Source organism: Echinops telfairi, unplaced genomic scaffold (genome assembly GCF_000313985.2).
Source record: "Echinops telfairi isolate 266 unplaced genomic scaffold, ASM31398v2 ScPeMD7_7468;HRSCAF=8506_2, whole genome shotgun sequence".
NCBI classification, from domain to species: domain Eukaryota; kingdom Metazoa; phylum Chordata; class Mammalia; order Afrosoricida; family Tenrecidae; genus Echinops; species Echinops telfairi.
Window position 1 is genome coordinate 650,425 of NW_022111371.1, and position 15,234 is coordinate 665,658.

The 15,234-nt window shown below is 40.5% G+C and overlaps 1 protein-coding gene across 2 annotated transcripts in view; it reads left to right on the forward strand.

Annotated features, from left to right (window-relative positions):
* RAB28 (RAB28, member RAS oncogene family) overlaps window positions 1-15,234 on the forward strand; it is a 74,819-nt gene that overhangs the window by 9,820 nt on the left and 49,765 nt on the right. For both annotated transcript variants that reach the window (XM_004707758.3, XM_004707757.3), the window contains exons 3-4: window positions 112-200; window positions 9,140-9,269. In XM_004707758.3, the coding sequence (XP_004707815.1) occupies window positions 112-200; window positions 9,140-9,269 (219 nt within the window). The remainder of the gene's footprint in view (window positions 1-111; window positions 201-9,139; window positions 9,270-15,234) is intronic.

The window sequence follows — 15,234 nt, forward strand, 5'->3', positions numbered from 1 at the left end:
TCCTCCTTCCTACAGACTGAAAGGCACACCAGGCTCCTCTCCGCGGTTACACTGTCACCTCCTGTTGCCTTTCCTATGTCCTTCCTTTGATACTCATTTTTTATATTCTAGGAAACTTGAACGTTACTCTTCAAGTTTGGGATATAGGAGGACAGACAATAGGAGGCAAGATGTTGGATAAATATATCTACGGAGCACAGGTATGGCATGAACTCTGTGACTACTGAAATGCTGAAAGCACACCTTCCTCCTACCCTGCTGTGTAGAGAGACTGATGTTACACTGGTTTCATCTGCTGTAAATTATGCTTGGGCTGCTTGGGGTGAGGGAACTGGTGTGACTACAGTCACTGTCACCTGCCACTTAGGTACCTAGATAATTGTCAGCGGTGATAAACAGGGTCTTGTTATTTCTAAGCTTATTTGGTTATAATCTACTTTCTGAACTTAGAAACTTAAAGAAAAATGCAACTGGAGACAATTTAAGTTCATGTAATTGTAAGGACAAAGCCATATCTATAGCTCTAGCTAATTTGGTACTGTAAATTACCTTGCTAGGCAAAGTTCTTTGGTTACAATAGATACATTGATAATTCCTATGTAAAAATAAAGTGTGACTGATCATATGCATAAAGTACATAAGCAGGGATTTCAAAAAGTTCATGGAAAGAGACCCATTATCGTTTACTTCCATTTTCTCATGAACATCCAGAAGCACCTTCATGCAGTAATTTAGCATGATGATGTATTTTCAGAAAAAAAATACACATAGAGCAAGAAAAATCCATCGAAGAATTCTGACTAAAATTTTGTGGCAGTGTGAATTTATATATGGATGTGATTTATACATTTTATAATGGAATTACCATACCAATAGAAATGCACACCAGTAACATACTTAAATTAAAGGTTAATTACTCCTCTCTGTTTGAACTTGTTTAGTGAAGACTCATTGCCTTGTTAGCACTTTGGCAGAATGCATTTGGTTTAATGGCAGAGACGTTAGAGATGGTATGGTGCCCTTGGATGGTGCCCTTGGGAAGGGGAGTGTGTGGTGCAGCGGGTGAAGGGCAGGTTGTTTCCTCTCTTTTCCATTAGTGTGTATTGTCCATGTCATCATGAGACAGTAGAGGTACACACTCGTGATTCAGTTCTTTGCTGAAGTTTCGTTTTAAAGGACGAAAACCAAGATTTGCTTATGTACATCCTCAGTTTGCTTAGACGGTCTTCAGTAATCTAGAAGCAGTCTTTGGTTATGTTGTTCCTAAGGAATGAATCTATGAGAGCATTTCACAGTTTAGCACTCTCCCGTACCAAACTTGCTTCTTGCCATGGTCTTTTTGGATAGAAAACAGATCCCACGTTGTCGTCTGAGCTACTCAGAGCAGGATAAGGAAGGCCTATCTGATGCTGAATCATGTACAAGGGTCCCAGAGTTTTGGGTTTTTCAGTATTGCTGTTTAGAGATGGCGCTTAGAACTCTTTGTCCTTTGTTGTTTTTCTCCACTGCTCCCATTGACTGGAAGACCTTTCTGCTTGTGCTCTTGCTTCTCCACTTGTCCCTAGGAGTGTAGTTCTGGTGACACTCTCACCCGCTCTCAGATTCAGGGACCGTGACACACATGCCATATCAGCATTTGGCTTCTACATCATCAGTGGATACTGTGTACACATTTGCTTTTCTCTTAAGGCGTATGGGTTAGATTTTTACTTCTGGCATTCCCTCCCACCTCCACCTTTTCTCTTTGTTTTAAGATCATCTATTTTGAGCTGATAATATTTAAAGTAGTTAATTTAAAGAAAAGTTGCTGGACAGAGATTCGTGGAAAGCCATAGTCCTTGTTCCATTCACCTAACTGGTGCACTGGGTTGTAAAACTAATGTTCTCTTTCCTCTTGGCTCCATTAAAACAAATCTGGCCTCAAAATCACCACAAAAATAAAAGACTACCAAACTGCTGCTGTCCAGTCGACCCCTACACAGAGTGATCCTGTAAGACAGAGTTGGACTATGTTGGCGGGTTTCCCAGGCTGAAATCTAAGGATTGAGTGGCTGATGGATTCGAACCCCTGACCTTTTAGTTTACAGCCTGTCCCTTCAGCTACTGTGCCTTCAGGGCTTCTTAAAAAAAAAACATGTATTGAATTGTTTATTTAATGATAATGTGGTTAGTTTAAGTTCTAATCGTGTTTGAGTATAGTTCTTTCACAGTTAGAGCTAGTAGAGAACAGGGAGTACCTTATGTACCCCAGGGTAAAGAAAAATGCAGTAAAATTAAAACAGTACAATTATGTCACTTAAAAATCAGAGGATTGCATGCTCATGATTTGACTTTTGTTAATTCTACTTCAAGTCAGTTTTTAAATCATTTTTAAGTTAACATCACATAACATTAAATGAACCAACTCTACTCAACGTGAACAATTCAGGGGCCTCTAGTACACACACCCCTCTGGTGCTGCTTTCATCTCTGATCAGTTTTAATGTAGTTTGTAAGTTGTTGAGTAACTGCTTATAATCAGTAGAAATTAATGGGGCAGTGATGGTGGTGGTGTGGTTTGTAGATATTTTAACAATTTCTATTTTTTTTTAGAGTACTTGAGGTTACTAAAAAATCTATTCCCTCTTTTAATGTACCTTAATTTCTCAGACAAAAGTGAATGTTTTATTACTTCTTAGACCTTGGCAGAAGGTTGCTGTTTTGATAGTGGATGTTGACTACTTTTGGCCTTTCAGTTTTGCATTGTGACACACCTCCAAACGGAAACTGCTACAGAGTTGATCCCAGCTTGTAGCAACCCTATATAGTGTTCGAGACTCTGTATAATAATCTTTATAAGAGCAGACAGCCTTACTTTCAGCATACAGTTGGGTGTATTTGAGTGCTGGGGAAGTGCTGGTGGGTTTGAGCTAGTAGTACAGCATCCCAACACCTAACCCACAGCGCTTCCAGGGTTGCCTAAATACACATCTATGTATAGAACAATATCATTAACATCACATGCAAATAAGTTTTCTTGAAGATCATCCAACAGCAGTTGCAGCAGTACATTGACACGGGGTTCTGGTTGATTCAAAAGAGAACCTGGAATAAGGGATATCATTGCTGACATCAGATGGGTCTTGGCTGAAAGTAGAGAATATTAAAACATGTTTACTTGTGTTTTATCAACTATGCCAAGGCATTTGACTTTGTGGATTGTAACAAACTATGGAAAGCCTTGAGAAGAATGGGTACTCTAGAACACTTTATTGTGCTCCTGCAGGACTTGCACATGGATCAAGAGGCCTCTGTGTGAACAGAACTAGGGAATCCTGCATGGTTTAAAATCTGAAAAGCTGTACATCAGGCTTGCATGCTCTCACCATACTCGTTGAATCTGTCTGCTGAGCAAATCATCAGATGCTGGCTTATATGAAGAGTGTGGCATCAGGATTGGAGGAAGACTTATTAATGACCTGACATATGCAGATATCACAACCATACTTGCTGAAAGTGAGGAGGACTTAAAGCACTTGCTAATGAAGACGAAAGCTTTCAGCTTTCAGTGTGGATTGCAATTTAATGTAAAAGAAGACCAAAATCCTCAAAACTAGACCAATAGGTGACATCATGATAAATGGAGAAAAGGTTGAAGTTGTCAAGAATTTTGTCTTGCTTGGATCCACAATCAGTGCTCATGGAAGCAGCAGTCAAGAGATCAAAAGATGAGTTGCATTAGGTAAATCTGCACAAGACCTCCTTAGAGTATTGAAAAGCAAGGATGTTCTTTGAGGACTAAGGTTCAAGCCAGGGTATTTGCATATTCCTCATAATGCACGTGAAAGTTGCGCATTGTATAAAGAAGACTGAAGAAGAATGGATACATTTGGGTGTTGGGGAAGAATATTGAAAGTACCATGGGATGGCTAAAAGGACAAACCAGCTTGTGTTGGAGGAAGTAAGGGCAGGGTGCGCCATAGAGGCAAGGATGATAGATGAATCTTAGATCCTTTGGATATTTCCTGAGAGACCTGTCCCTGGAGAAGGACATCATGCTTGATGAAGTAGAGGGGCACAGAAAGGGGGGCCCTGGATGAGGTGCATTGACCCGGTTGCTGTAGCAATGGCTTGAAGCATAGGAACAATTGTGAGTATGGAGCAGGAACGGGCAGTGTTTTGTTCTGTTGTACATAAGAATCTCTTAGGTCGGAACCAACTAGATATGGCATCCAACAACAACAACAACAACAACAACAGCCTCAGAAAAACTCACCGGGACCGTTCTACCCTGCCCTGTAAGGTTGCTGTGAGTTGTCATTGACCCGATGGCAGTGAGTTTTTTGTTTTGTTTTTTTCTTCTCAGTAATGTATCATTTTCCAGAATGTTCATTACTAATGTGTGGAACCAATTGTTTAGTCAACTAGTTTTTGCACGTTGACCTTGTAGCCTGTTATGTTGGAGAAGTAATTTACTAGCTTTAGTATTTTTCCTGTGAATTAAATTTAAAAAAAAAAAAATTTCAATATACAAGATCTTGCCATCACTGAAAAGGGCTACTTTTCTTCTCTTTTTGTGTGGGCTCTGGCTATTACTTCCAGTAAATCTTTAATAGAATGGTGAGAGAGGGTATTTTGTCTTATTCTTCATTTTAAGGGGAAAGTTCTCAGCATTTTTATTTTGAAAATGATGCAAGGAATTGAGTTTTTATAAATGGTCTTTAGCTTATTGAGCAGTTTGCTTTTTATCCTTACATGGTTGAATGTTTTTATTATGCAAAGCTGTTGGATTTTTGTCAAATACTTTTTATGCACTGACTGAGCTATACATCTGATTCTTTCCTTTGCTTTGTTAATGTAGTATATTATCTGGATTGATTTTTCAAAATTGAACCATCCTTGGATTTCTGAGATAACACTTACATGATCATGGTGTATTATCTTTTAAAAAGTACTCTTTACTATTTATTTTACTACTATTTTGTGTCCATATTCATAAGGAATATTGGATTATGATTTTCTTTTTGTGTTATATTTGGCTTTTGTATCACGGTAACACTAGTAGCTTCTAGAACCAGTTAGGAAGTGTACCCTCTTCTATTTTTGGAAAAGTTTAAGGCCATTCAGAGTCAGAATCCACTTGCTGACAGTGAGTAAGTGGATGAAGAAGGATTGACATTTTTTTTGGTATATGTGTAAATGTTTGGTAGAATTCTCTAGTGAAACCATCTGGGTAGGATTCTTTTATGATTACTGACTCAATCTCTTTGCTCCTTGTGAGTCTTTTGAGAGCTTTCATTTCTTTTTGTTAATGTAGAAAGTATATGTGTTTCTAGGAATTTGTCCTTTTCCTCTCAGTTAGCTAATGTGTTAAATTTATCTATAGTTTCATATAGAAAAATTCATGTTATACGGTTTTAGTCAACCACACAACCCCTTGCACGTTAGTTTCCTATATAATAATGCATGCTAAGTATGCTCGTGTTACATGGGCAGGGTGCATATGAAAATTTTAGTAATTGCTCATGCTATGCTTTATAAAACGTTTTCTTTTGGTGGTCACTTTTATTGTCTTTCATTTCTAATTTTAGATCTTTGCCTATTCTCTTTGTGTGTTTTTTTGTCAGTTTAGCTAAAGGCTTATTGGTTTTACCGAATTTTTGAAAACACAACTTGTTTCATTGATTCTGTTGTTTGCTGTTTTTGGTTTCAATTATTCCTGCTCTGATCTTTATCTTTTCTCCCTACTGGTAGCTTTGGCCTTGGTTTGCTCTTCTTTTTCAAGTTCTTCAAGTTACTATGCTCTTGATTTAAGGACTTAAAAGAAAATGTAGGTGTTTATCGCTAGAATTTCCATTTAGCATTGCCTTTGGTGTGTTCCATAGGTTTTGGTATGGTTTGCTTTAATTTTCATGCTATATTGAGTGTTTTCTGATTTGTCTCTTGATCTATTTTTTTTTAGTATTGTGTTATTTGACTTCTACATATTGTGTATTTTCCGTTTTATGAGATTAATTTGTAGTTTCATTCTGTTTTAATCAGGGAAGATACTTGTATGATTTCTGTTTTAAGATATTTATTGTTTCATGCTTTGTGGCTTTGTATATGGTTTATACAGTCCAGTATATTGGAGGAATCCCTATTGTGCTGATGCATCCCCCATGTCAAACCATCTTCTGGAGGACCCTCTTTTTCACTGCTCTTCCACTTTACTACACGTCTTTTTCCAGGGTCTGGTCTCTCCTGATAATATGTCCAAAGTAGGTAAGACGAGGTCTTGCCATCCTTTCCTCTAAGGAGCACTCTGGCCTTATATCTTTCAGTACAGATCAGTTTTTCCTTTTGGCAGTCCATGGTACTTTCAATAATTCTTCCCCTGCACCACAATTCAAACACATCTATTCTTCTGTGGTTTTCCTTATTCCATATCCAACTTTCATATGCATGTGATGCAATCGAGAATACCCTGGGTGTATACCTTCGGTCAGGTACACCTTAGTCCTCAAAGTAACATCCTTACTCTTTAATACTCTAAAGAGATCTTGTGCAGCAGATTTACCTAATGCAGCATGTCTTTTGACCTCTTGACTGCTGCTTCTCTGAGCATTGATTGTAGATCCAAGCAAGACAGAGTCCTTGGCAACAGTAACCATTTCTCCATTTATCATGATTGGCTCAGTTGTGAAGATTTTGGTCTTCCTTACATTTTAATCCATACTGAAGGCTACAATCCTTGCAGCAAGTGCTTCAAGTCTCCTGATTTATAGCAAGCAAGGTTGTGTCAATCTGTATATACCGCAGGTTGTTAACAAGCCTTCCTCTAGTCCCGATGCTACATTTTTCTTCATATCATCCAGCTTCTCTGATGATTTGATCAGCATACAGGTTGACTAAGTATGGTGAGAGGATATAGCTCTGATTCACACCATTCTTGATTTTAAACCATGCAGTATTCCTTTGTTGTGGTCACACAACTGCCTCTTGATCTATGTACTATGTACAAGTTCTGAGTGAGCATGATGAAGTGTTTTGAAATTCCCATTTTTCTCAAGATTATATATCCATAGTGTATTATGGTCTGCACAGTCAATGAAACACAAGTAAACATCATTCTGGTATTCTCTGCTTTGAGACAAGATCCATCTGACACCAGCAGTGATAGCTGCTCTTGTTACATGTCCTTTCTGAATCCAGCCTGAACTTATGGCAGTTCCCTGTCAATGTACTGCTGCAACCTTGTTGGGTGATCTTCAGCAAAATTTTATTTGCATATGATATCATGATAATGTTCTAGAATTCACCTTTCTTTGGAATGGGCACGAAGATGGACCTCTTCCAGTCATTTGGCCAAGTAGCTGTCTTGCAAATCTTCTGGTATAGACAGGTGAATGCTCCAGTGTTTTGTCAGCTTGTTCAAACATTTCCGTTTGTATTCCATCAATTCCTGGAACCTTGTTTTTGGCTAATGCATTTAGTCAAGCTTGAACAACTTCCTTCAGCACCATTGGTTCTGAAATGGTGGACCGTTCACTAGTTCTTTTTGGTTCAGTAACTGTGTTCTTTCCATCTTCTCTTGAAGCTTCTTTCATCATTCAATACTTTTCCCATAGAATCTTAAAAAAAAGATTGCAACTGGAATCTTTTCTTGAATTCTCTGTTTCAGATGTGCCACGTCCAGTTTTCTAGCCCTAGGCCTTTGCACACTTCCTTATAATATTTGAATTTTCATAGCAAAGCTCAAGCTACCACAGTATGACAAACTGACAGACAACTGGTAGATATACTGACTCATAGCGGCCCTGTAGAGGTTTCCTAAACTTTGTAAAGGAGCTCTGGTGGTTTAGTGGTTACGAGTTGGGCTGCTACCTGCCAGGTCATCAGTTCGAAACCACCAACTGCTCCAGGAGAGCAAGATGAGGTTGGCTTTTTACTCCTGTCAAGAGTTACAGCCTTGGAAACCCACAGTGCAGGTCGTTCTACCATGTCCTACAGGGGCACTATGAATCACCATCGACTCTGTGGCAATGAATGAGAGGCTTTGTAAATCTTGATGGAAGCATGTGTCTCATCTCTTGCCCACAGAGCAGATGGTGAGTTTGAACCACTGACCTTTTGGTTAGCAGATCAACACTTGCCTGTCCGAGCCCCCAGGGCTCCTATAAGTGCTATTAGGGGCCCAACACATTTGTACATAGCTGTTTTACATAGCTGAAGCATTATTCAAACCTAATCATATTCAGCGCTCCTATAAATGCTATTAGGGGCCCAAAACATTTAGCATATTTTGACTTAATGTACTTTTTATGCAGAGTTTTGTATTAAGTGTTAGACCACCAACTGGGTGAGAGTCAAGATTGTGATGCTGTTAGTGTGTGTGTACCTCTCCTCCTCCCCACACAACATCAAGGGGTATATTAAAAGGAATATGATGCAGATGAGGAAAGCAGCAGCCCCCCTGTTGTGCCTGGCATTGTGCAGACTCTTCTTACAGTATCGTGTGCAGCCTGACATCGCTGCAGGGAGAGCATCCTGGGAAGACACAACACCAGCGATTAAAGGGGTGGAAAATAAGTCTTTTGAGGGAAGTGTAAGGAATTGAGTTTGTTTACTCCGGAAAGGAGACAGTAAAGGAGTTCCTGAACTATCTTTGAGGACATGAAGGGGGATTATAAGGAGGACACTCTCAAGTTGTTCTCCAAATGCACAGAGGGCCCAAAGAGGAAATTGACTTAGCCCATTTAAAGGAAATTGTGTTCAACACTCAAATAGACTGTCTAGGGACTTTATAGAATCATCATTTTTGAAAATACTTAAAGAGAGCAGCACAGATGGTTATTGATTGAAAAGCACACTTGCTTTCTCTTGAAGGCCAGCGCCAGGAATCTCGACTGTACAGCCTTCTTCCGTTCACCGTGCACATCCCAGGGAGTTTAGTACTGCCAGCTTTGATAGGATTGTACCTTGAGTCAATTTGCACACAAAAGAACGAGTATGTATTTTTGCACCCTGTTTTACATAGCTGAAGCGTTATTCGAACCTAATCATATTCAGGTATTTTCCCAAGTAGCTCATTACAGGCAGTCTAACTTTTGTGTAGTTCAGTATTGACGTCCTTTTCCATGGAGCTCACTACAAGCATTCTGTAACTGTTTTGTGACAGGGAATCCTTTTGGTGTACGATATTACAAATTACCAAAGCTTTGAGAATTTAGAAGATTGGTATTCGGCGGTGAAGAAAGTGAGTGAGGAGTCAGAAACGCAGCCACTGGTTGCCTTGGTGGGCAATAAAAGTAAGTTATTAATGCTTATTTATGTGTTGTCCAGTTTATCTGCCTAGCGTGTAGACTTCATTTCTGAAAAAAGAGGAAGAAGAAGTGAGGTTTGGAAGCATCAATAGATACCGCTTTCCTTGAGTGAGCAAATGGCTTGAGTCGAAAATTCCAATTCCTAGGGGTGTGCCTGTTCTTCTCAATAACTGTTTTGATGCTTGGTCTCTCCCAACTGCTTTGCTGCCCCGGCCAGGTCTAGCAAAGGTAAGTGCAGCTTGGACTGTGTGTTTTGGCTTCCTGTGCGCCAATGAAGCAAGTGGACGGTTAAGAACAGCAACACAGCTGCAGATTTTATGATACTGCACTGCAGCTTCCACGCTTTCCCAGAGTCTTCAAGAGACACAGTTTATGAAATGATGCCCTATTCTAGGGAAGAAGCGGTTCAGCCTGGAATTTCGTCTGATTGTTCCTTGCTCTCATTTCTCATAATACCCCTTTCTGAACTTTTGTATGTGGGGGGGTTGGGGGTGGGGTGGGGCAAAACATAGATCTTTTCAAAGTATTTTGAGAGCATCAGCAAGTTTGTGGTAAAATGGAATGAAGAGATAATGGAGTTTCCCCCTGAACTTGTTTTTTTGAAACTCCCTTAGGAGGCAGAACAGTTTGTGGTAAAAATGGTGTGTAAATAATATTTGAGATCTGTCTTTTGGGTTAGTGTGTAAAAATTCTCAGAGTAATTTCAGTATAGGCCTATTATTTGGTCCTGGAAAAGAAGATTTTAGTAAGGATTTTCAAATATATAAAATATTGTGATATAACCTGATCTTCTCCAGCTTGCTTGAGATCAGGAAAAGAGAAAATGGATTCAAATTGTACCATGGAGGATTTAGGTCAGGAACTGTTTCCTGACGACAAGGGCTATTAAATCAATACCCAAGTACATGACAAGGGAATTCGCTTCACCAGAGGTCTTTAAAAGTACGATACTTCTTTCCCTTCTTCGTAATTGTGTAGGAAATAGTCCTTCCTGAAGGACCATCCCAAGGTTTTAGGATTGTGTGATTTCGCACACTTAGATGAACATTTAATAAATCCAAGCCTTACATTGAAAGTCCTTACAAACCAGGTGTGGATGCCATTCCCAGAAGAGCTGAAACCACAGACAGGATCCGGCTTTCTACAAACCAGTGTGCTGCATACAAAGCACAAAGTGGTGACACTTGAGGAGGAGGCCTAGTGGTTTTCTGTGCTTTCTCTTTTAAACATTAAGTTTTGTCTTGAAAAGAATCCCATTGGATTGAGTGGATCAGGTGGCTTCCAGTTTAGTTTTAAAACCTTAAAACTTCTGATGAGCTCAGGCTCTGTTGAGTGTCGCTATCTTCAGGGACTGGCTCTGTGTCAGTTCTGTATTCTCTCATCAAGTGCCGGTTTGTTGTGCTTCATTGGATGCTCCCTGGGCTCCTTTTGGGGAATTACTGCGGGGTGGGGGCTGGGATCTGATCTAGCCATCATCTGGCCAGGGGGTGGTGGCGCATATTCACATACGCATGCTAAGTGTTTGTGCTCTCCTGGGAGGCACCCAGCACTGGTCACTGTCAGAGACAGAGCCGATGACTAGTTGGCCTACTGGACTGCTCTGGTGGTACCCTCCCCAGCTTTTAAAAGCCAATATTTATGTAAGTTGTATGAATTTATGCAAAAAATAATGCGGTGTTATGCTTGAGAATTTAATCGCATAGAAGTCCAGAGTTTTTTCACTGTGAGTATTGCTGTAACCCCTTTCCCATGTGCATTTATAATACTCCCTTTCAGAACAGGATCGAATACCAGAGTATGCAGTTAACACAGAATGTTCTATATGTAAAATGAAGAGATTACAGATGGACGTTTCCTTGGATGTTATGTACTGCGTAATCTGTGCCTGGCCCAGTTTCATATGATCATGTAATGAAAGATCCTTCCTCAGTTAAGGCTATTACCGCCTTCACTAAGTCTCCTGAATATTTTACAGTTCGTATTTCCAAATTAGTGTTACGTTATAATAGTACAGTGCTGTTTTGTACTGTTTCTGTTTGGAGGACATATGCAGTGGAATTAACCAATACTTTACACATTTTGTTAAACGCAAAGCAGGAGAAGCATGAGGAGGAGAACAGATTCTGATACTAGATTCTTTTGTTTGATGTCTAAACATAGTCGTAGTCTGCCTGAATGTGTTCTTTCCCTGGCAGCCTGAACAGAAAGGGTGTGTTGAAGAGAAATAGGTATAGGCTGTGAGTATGTTCTCAACAATTTGGGCTGAGGACAGAGGCTGGTCTGATCTAAGGAGGAATTTGGAGTTGGTATTTATGCAAAAGTAGAGTTTTATTATGTTTCAATATCAGTCATCACTGGATCTGGTTACTGAAGTAGCCGGCAGAGGAAAGAGTTTGCTTTAGTGCAGCAGATGGAGTGATTGGTAGCAGTACATTATGGTGGTCCATGTATTTAAATGTCTACGTCATATCGAGCACAGACGAGTATTTCCCCTCCTGGTTCCAGTTTGAAAGATTTGAAGGTACTCATTCTGTTCTTTCTTTGTACTGTTTAGGGTTTTGAATGAAGTGTTGAGTAGTGGCTAAGGTCATGCCTGGGACTTTGGATTAGACACACTTTGCTTATAAGCCCAGTTTCTTCACTTAACCACAGTACAATCTCAGACAAGCTATTTTGCATCTTGAAGCTTCAATTTCCTCATCTGGAAAGGAGGATAATAGTTTCTGTCTGATAATATTGAGCTATTGCATACAAATCACTTGGCATGTGGCCTTCTGCAGATGATATGGTTAATAGCTAACCATGTAATTAGTAGTAATAATAATAATTATTAACCATCATAGTCTTTTTAAAAGTACTGAGTATAGCTCAGTTTGAATAAACATGCCTCAAAAATTACCCCAAGCCAAACGGTTGCCATGTAGTGGGATTCTAACTCATGGCGACCCATAGGGCTTTCACTGACGGAATTTATTTTAGAAGATGGCCAGGCCTTTCTTCTGGGGTGCCCCTGCGTGGCTTCCAATTTCCAACCTTTCAGTTACCAGCTCAGCATGTAATTGATTCGCATGGCTGGGAACTACCCAAATCAAACCTACTGGCAATCACCTTGATTCTGACTCGGAGAGATCCCATGGGACAGAGTAGATCTGCTTCCTAAGAGTTTCTGAGCCGGTAAATCTTTACCGGAACAGACAGCCTCATCTCCCACTAGGAGAGGCTAGTGAGCTTGCACTGTTGATCTTGTAGCCACAAGCAGCTTAATGCTTAACCCACTGCACCACCATGCTCCTTTAAAAATTAGTGGCCTGGAGGAAGTCTATTTTGGAGAACTCCTGTGTTTTCTTCCAGAATGATCATTTTCATACTCTGTTTTGGGCAGGCTCATTCACTTGACAGACTTGTCTCAGTGCCAGCTCCAACCAACCTCACTGCCATCGAGACAGTTCTGCCACACAGCAAGCAACATGATAATAGCGTCCCTAAGGCTATACATCTTTACCAGAGCAAGCATCCTCCTCTTCCTCTCTAGGAGTGGCTGCTGGGTTTGACCTGCTGACCTGACTGGTTAAGTCATTAATTTGTTCCAAGTTGAGGCAAAGGGGGTGTGTACGCAGATACTGGGATTTGACAACCTGTGGCTTAATATTATTGTTTCTGTCTTCGTTGTTTTCGTTAGAAATTGACTGTCTTTCTTTTGTGCTGCTTCGCTGTTGAAATTAATTAATAAAATGATGTCCAAGTCTTCATGTAGAGCCTTACCTGTTGAGGTAAAAAGACATCACCGGTAGGTGGCTTTCAGACTAGTGTATCGGGAATGTTACTTTGCGTGTATCACAGAAATTCCGTGATGGCCTGATGATCTCTCCAGTGCCATGTAGAGTGAGGTGTCTGACAGGCCACCAGCCACCCATGCAAGGATAAGGTGACCAGGCGTCCCGCTTTTGAACAATTTTCCCCGCGTCCCGCGGCGTTTTAAAAAAGTCCCGATTTTTGGAAAGAATGCACGGCAAGCTAGGGTATATGGTTTTCGGCTGCCATGTGGCTACGTTTTATCAATGATGTCCCACTTTTGTCCCGCTTTACCAATGTTAAAATCTGGTCATCTTATGCAAGGGTAACAATTGTGCTTCCATATAAGGCAACTTTGGCAAGTCCGAGAGCCAAATCCAACAGGCCAGAAACGGGAAACCATGAAAACCAGAATGCCTCAGACTGTCTGGGCTTCTCCGGGTCTTTGACAGGCTGTAGACTTACCACTGTTCTATTGCTTGTGTTAGTGAGAAGTATTTGGGGTTCCTTTTGGACAGGGTTCTGCCTTACATGGGCTCCAGCTTTCGAAGGTCTTACGGTGTCTGGTTTCCTGGGTTTGAAAATCTTGCATTTCCAGCGTTGGGGCATTCTCACGGAATCTAATCCTGTCCTGCAGAGCTCTGGGGTTTTCCATTTGCATCTGCGCAAGCCCTGGTATCATTATGGAGCAGGCATTGGTCTGCTAACTGCCATTTTGGCAGTTCAAATCCATGAGCTGCCCCTCGGGAAAAGATGAGACTGTTCGCTTGTAAAGATTTAGTTTCAGAAACCCTATATAGGAGGGTCATTATGAGTCAAAATCGACAAGTTGGCCACGGTGTGATTTAATTAATTTATTTAGGGCTTATTATGGGTAGACCTGGTTATGTTCCTACCTACCACAGGTAGGAACAGGAGCTCTTGTGGCCTAGTGGTTACACACTGGGCTGCTACCACGAGGTCCACTGGCAACTGAAACCAGCTGCTTCTCAGGAGAAAGATGGGACTATCTGCTTCCATAAAGAGTGATCATCCGGTCTTGGAAAGTGACAGGAGCAGTTCTGCCCGGGCCTGCAGGGCTGCTATGAGATGGCAACAACTCGATGGCTGTGAGCTTTTTTTCGTAAACCATAGGTACTGTACAGCAGTTGCCTAAGAAGCTTTCCAATTCCTGGCTTGTTTGTTTGTTTGTCTCTAGAACCAAGTCCCAAATACCAAATCTTCATCAGTGGTTCTTTGGTTTAAAACCCTCCAGTGTTTCTTATGACACTTGAAATGAAATCGAAACTCTGTATCCAAACACACCATGCTCTGGATGATCTGGTTCTTCCCTACTCTTGTACTGCACTTCCCCTTGCCTACTGCAAGTAAGGCACATTGTCGTTTTTCTTCCTGTGCCTACGACATTCCAAGTTCACGTCTGCCTTTGCTTTTCTTCTGCTTGAAATAGTTCTCCATCTGGTCATTGCTTGGCTGGCTCTGTTTTGTCATTGAGTTCGCATCCTCAGCTTGTCTTTCTTGACCATTCAGATTCTTCCTGGACCACCCGGTCCCTTTCAGTCATGCTCTTCTGGTCAGTCCCTTGTCTTTGCCACCTGATCCTCTTTCTTGTCCTCCCTACGACATCTAAGCTCCGTGAAGGCCGAGGAGCTCACTATTGAGAACATGCAGAAGGAATGGTTACAAGTCCTTTCATGAAGATTATTTCGGAATTAAAGGTGTTTATGGCCTTCGATGTGTTATTTCTGAATGAGGAAAAATATAGTAGGTGTAGGTATAGTGAATCCTGTCAAATGGCCTGCAGGGCCACCTGACCTGATGAATTTCATCCTCGTGATTAGCGTTAGAGTGTTTCTGTGAAAATACAGCAAAGTTATATTATGCTGGATCATGCTTGTAATAAAGTGCCATCACTTTTATATCATGGGTTTAGGTTAACTAAATAGAAAAAATTTAGGAGGATTGCTGTTACTTTTTTGTGAAATTAACATAATATTAGAGATCTATACTTTCAATGTTTCCCGTACTAAGGTTTAATTTTTGTTGTTTAATTAAAATAGATTTTTTGCACTTTAGTACACTTGGTTTGTTCACAATTTCAGGTAAGGTTGAGACTAAAACAGATTTTCAGGAATATTGCATTTTTTTCCTTATTTTT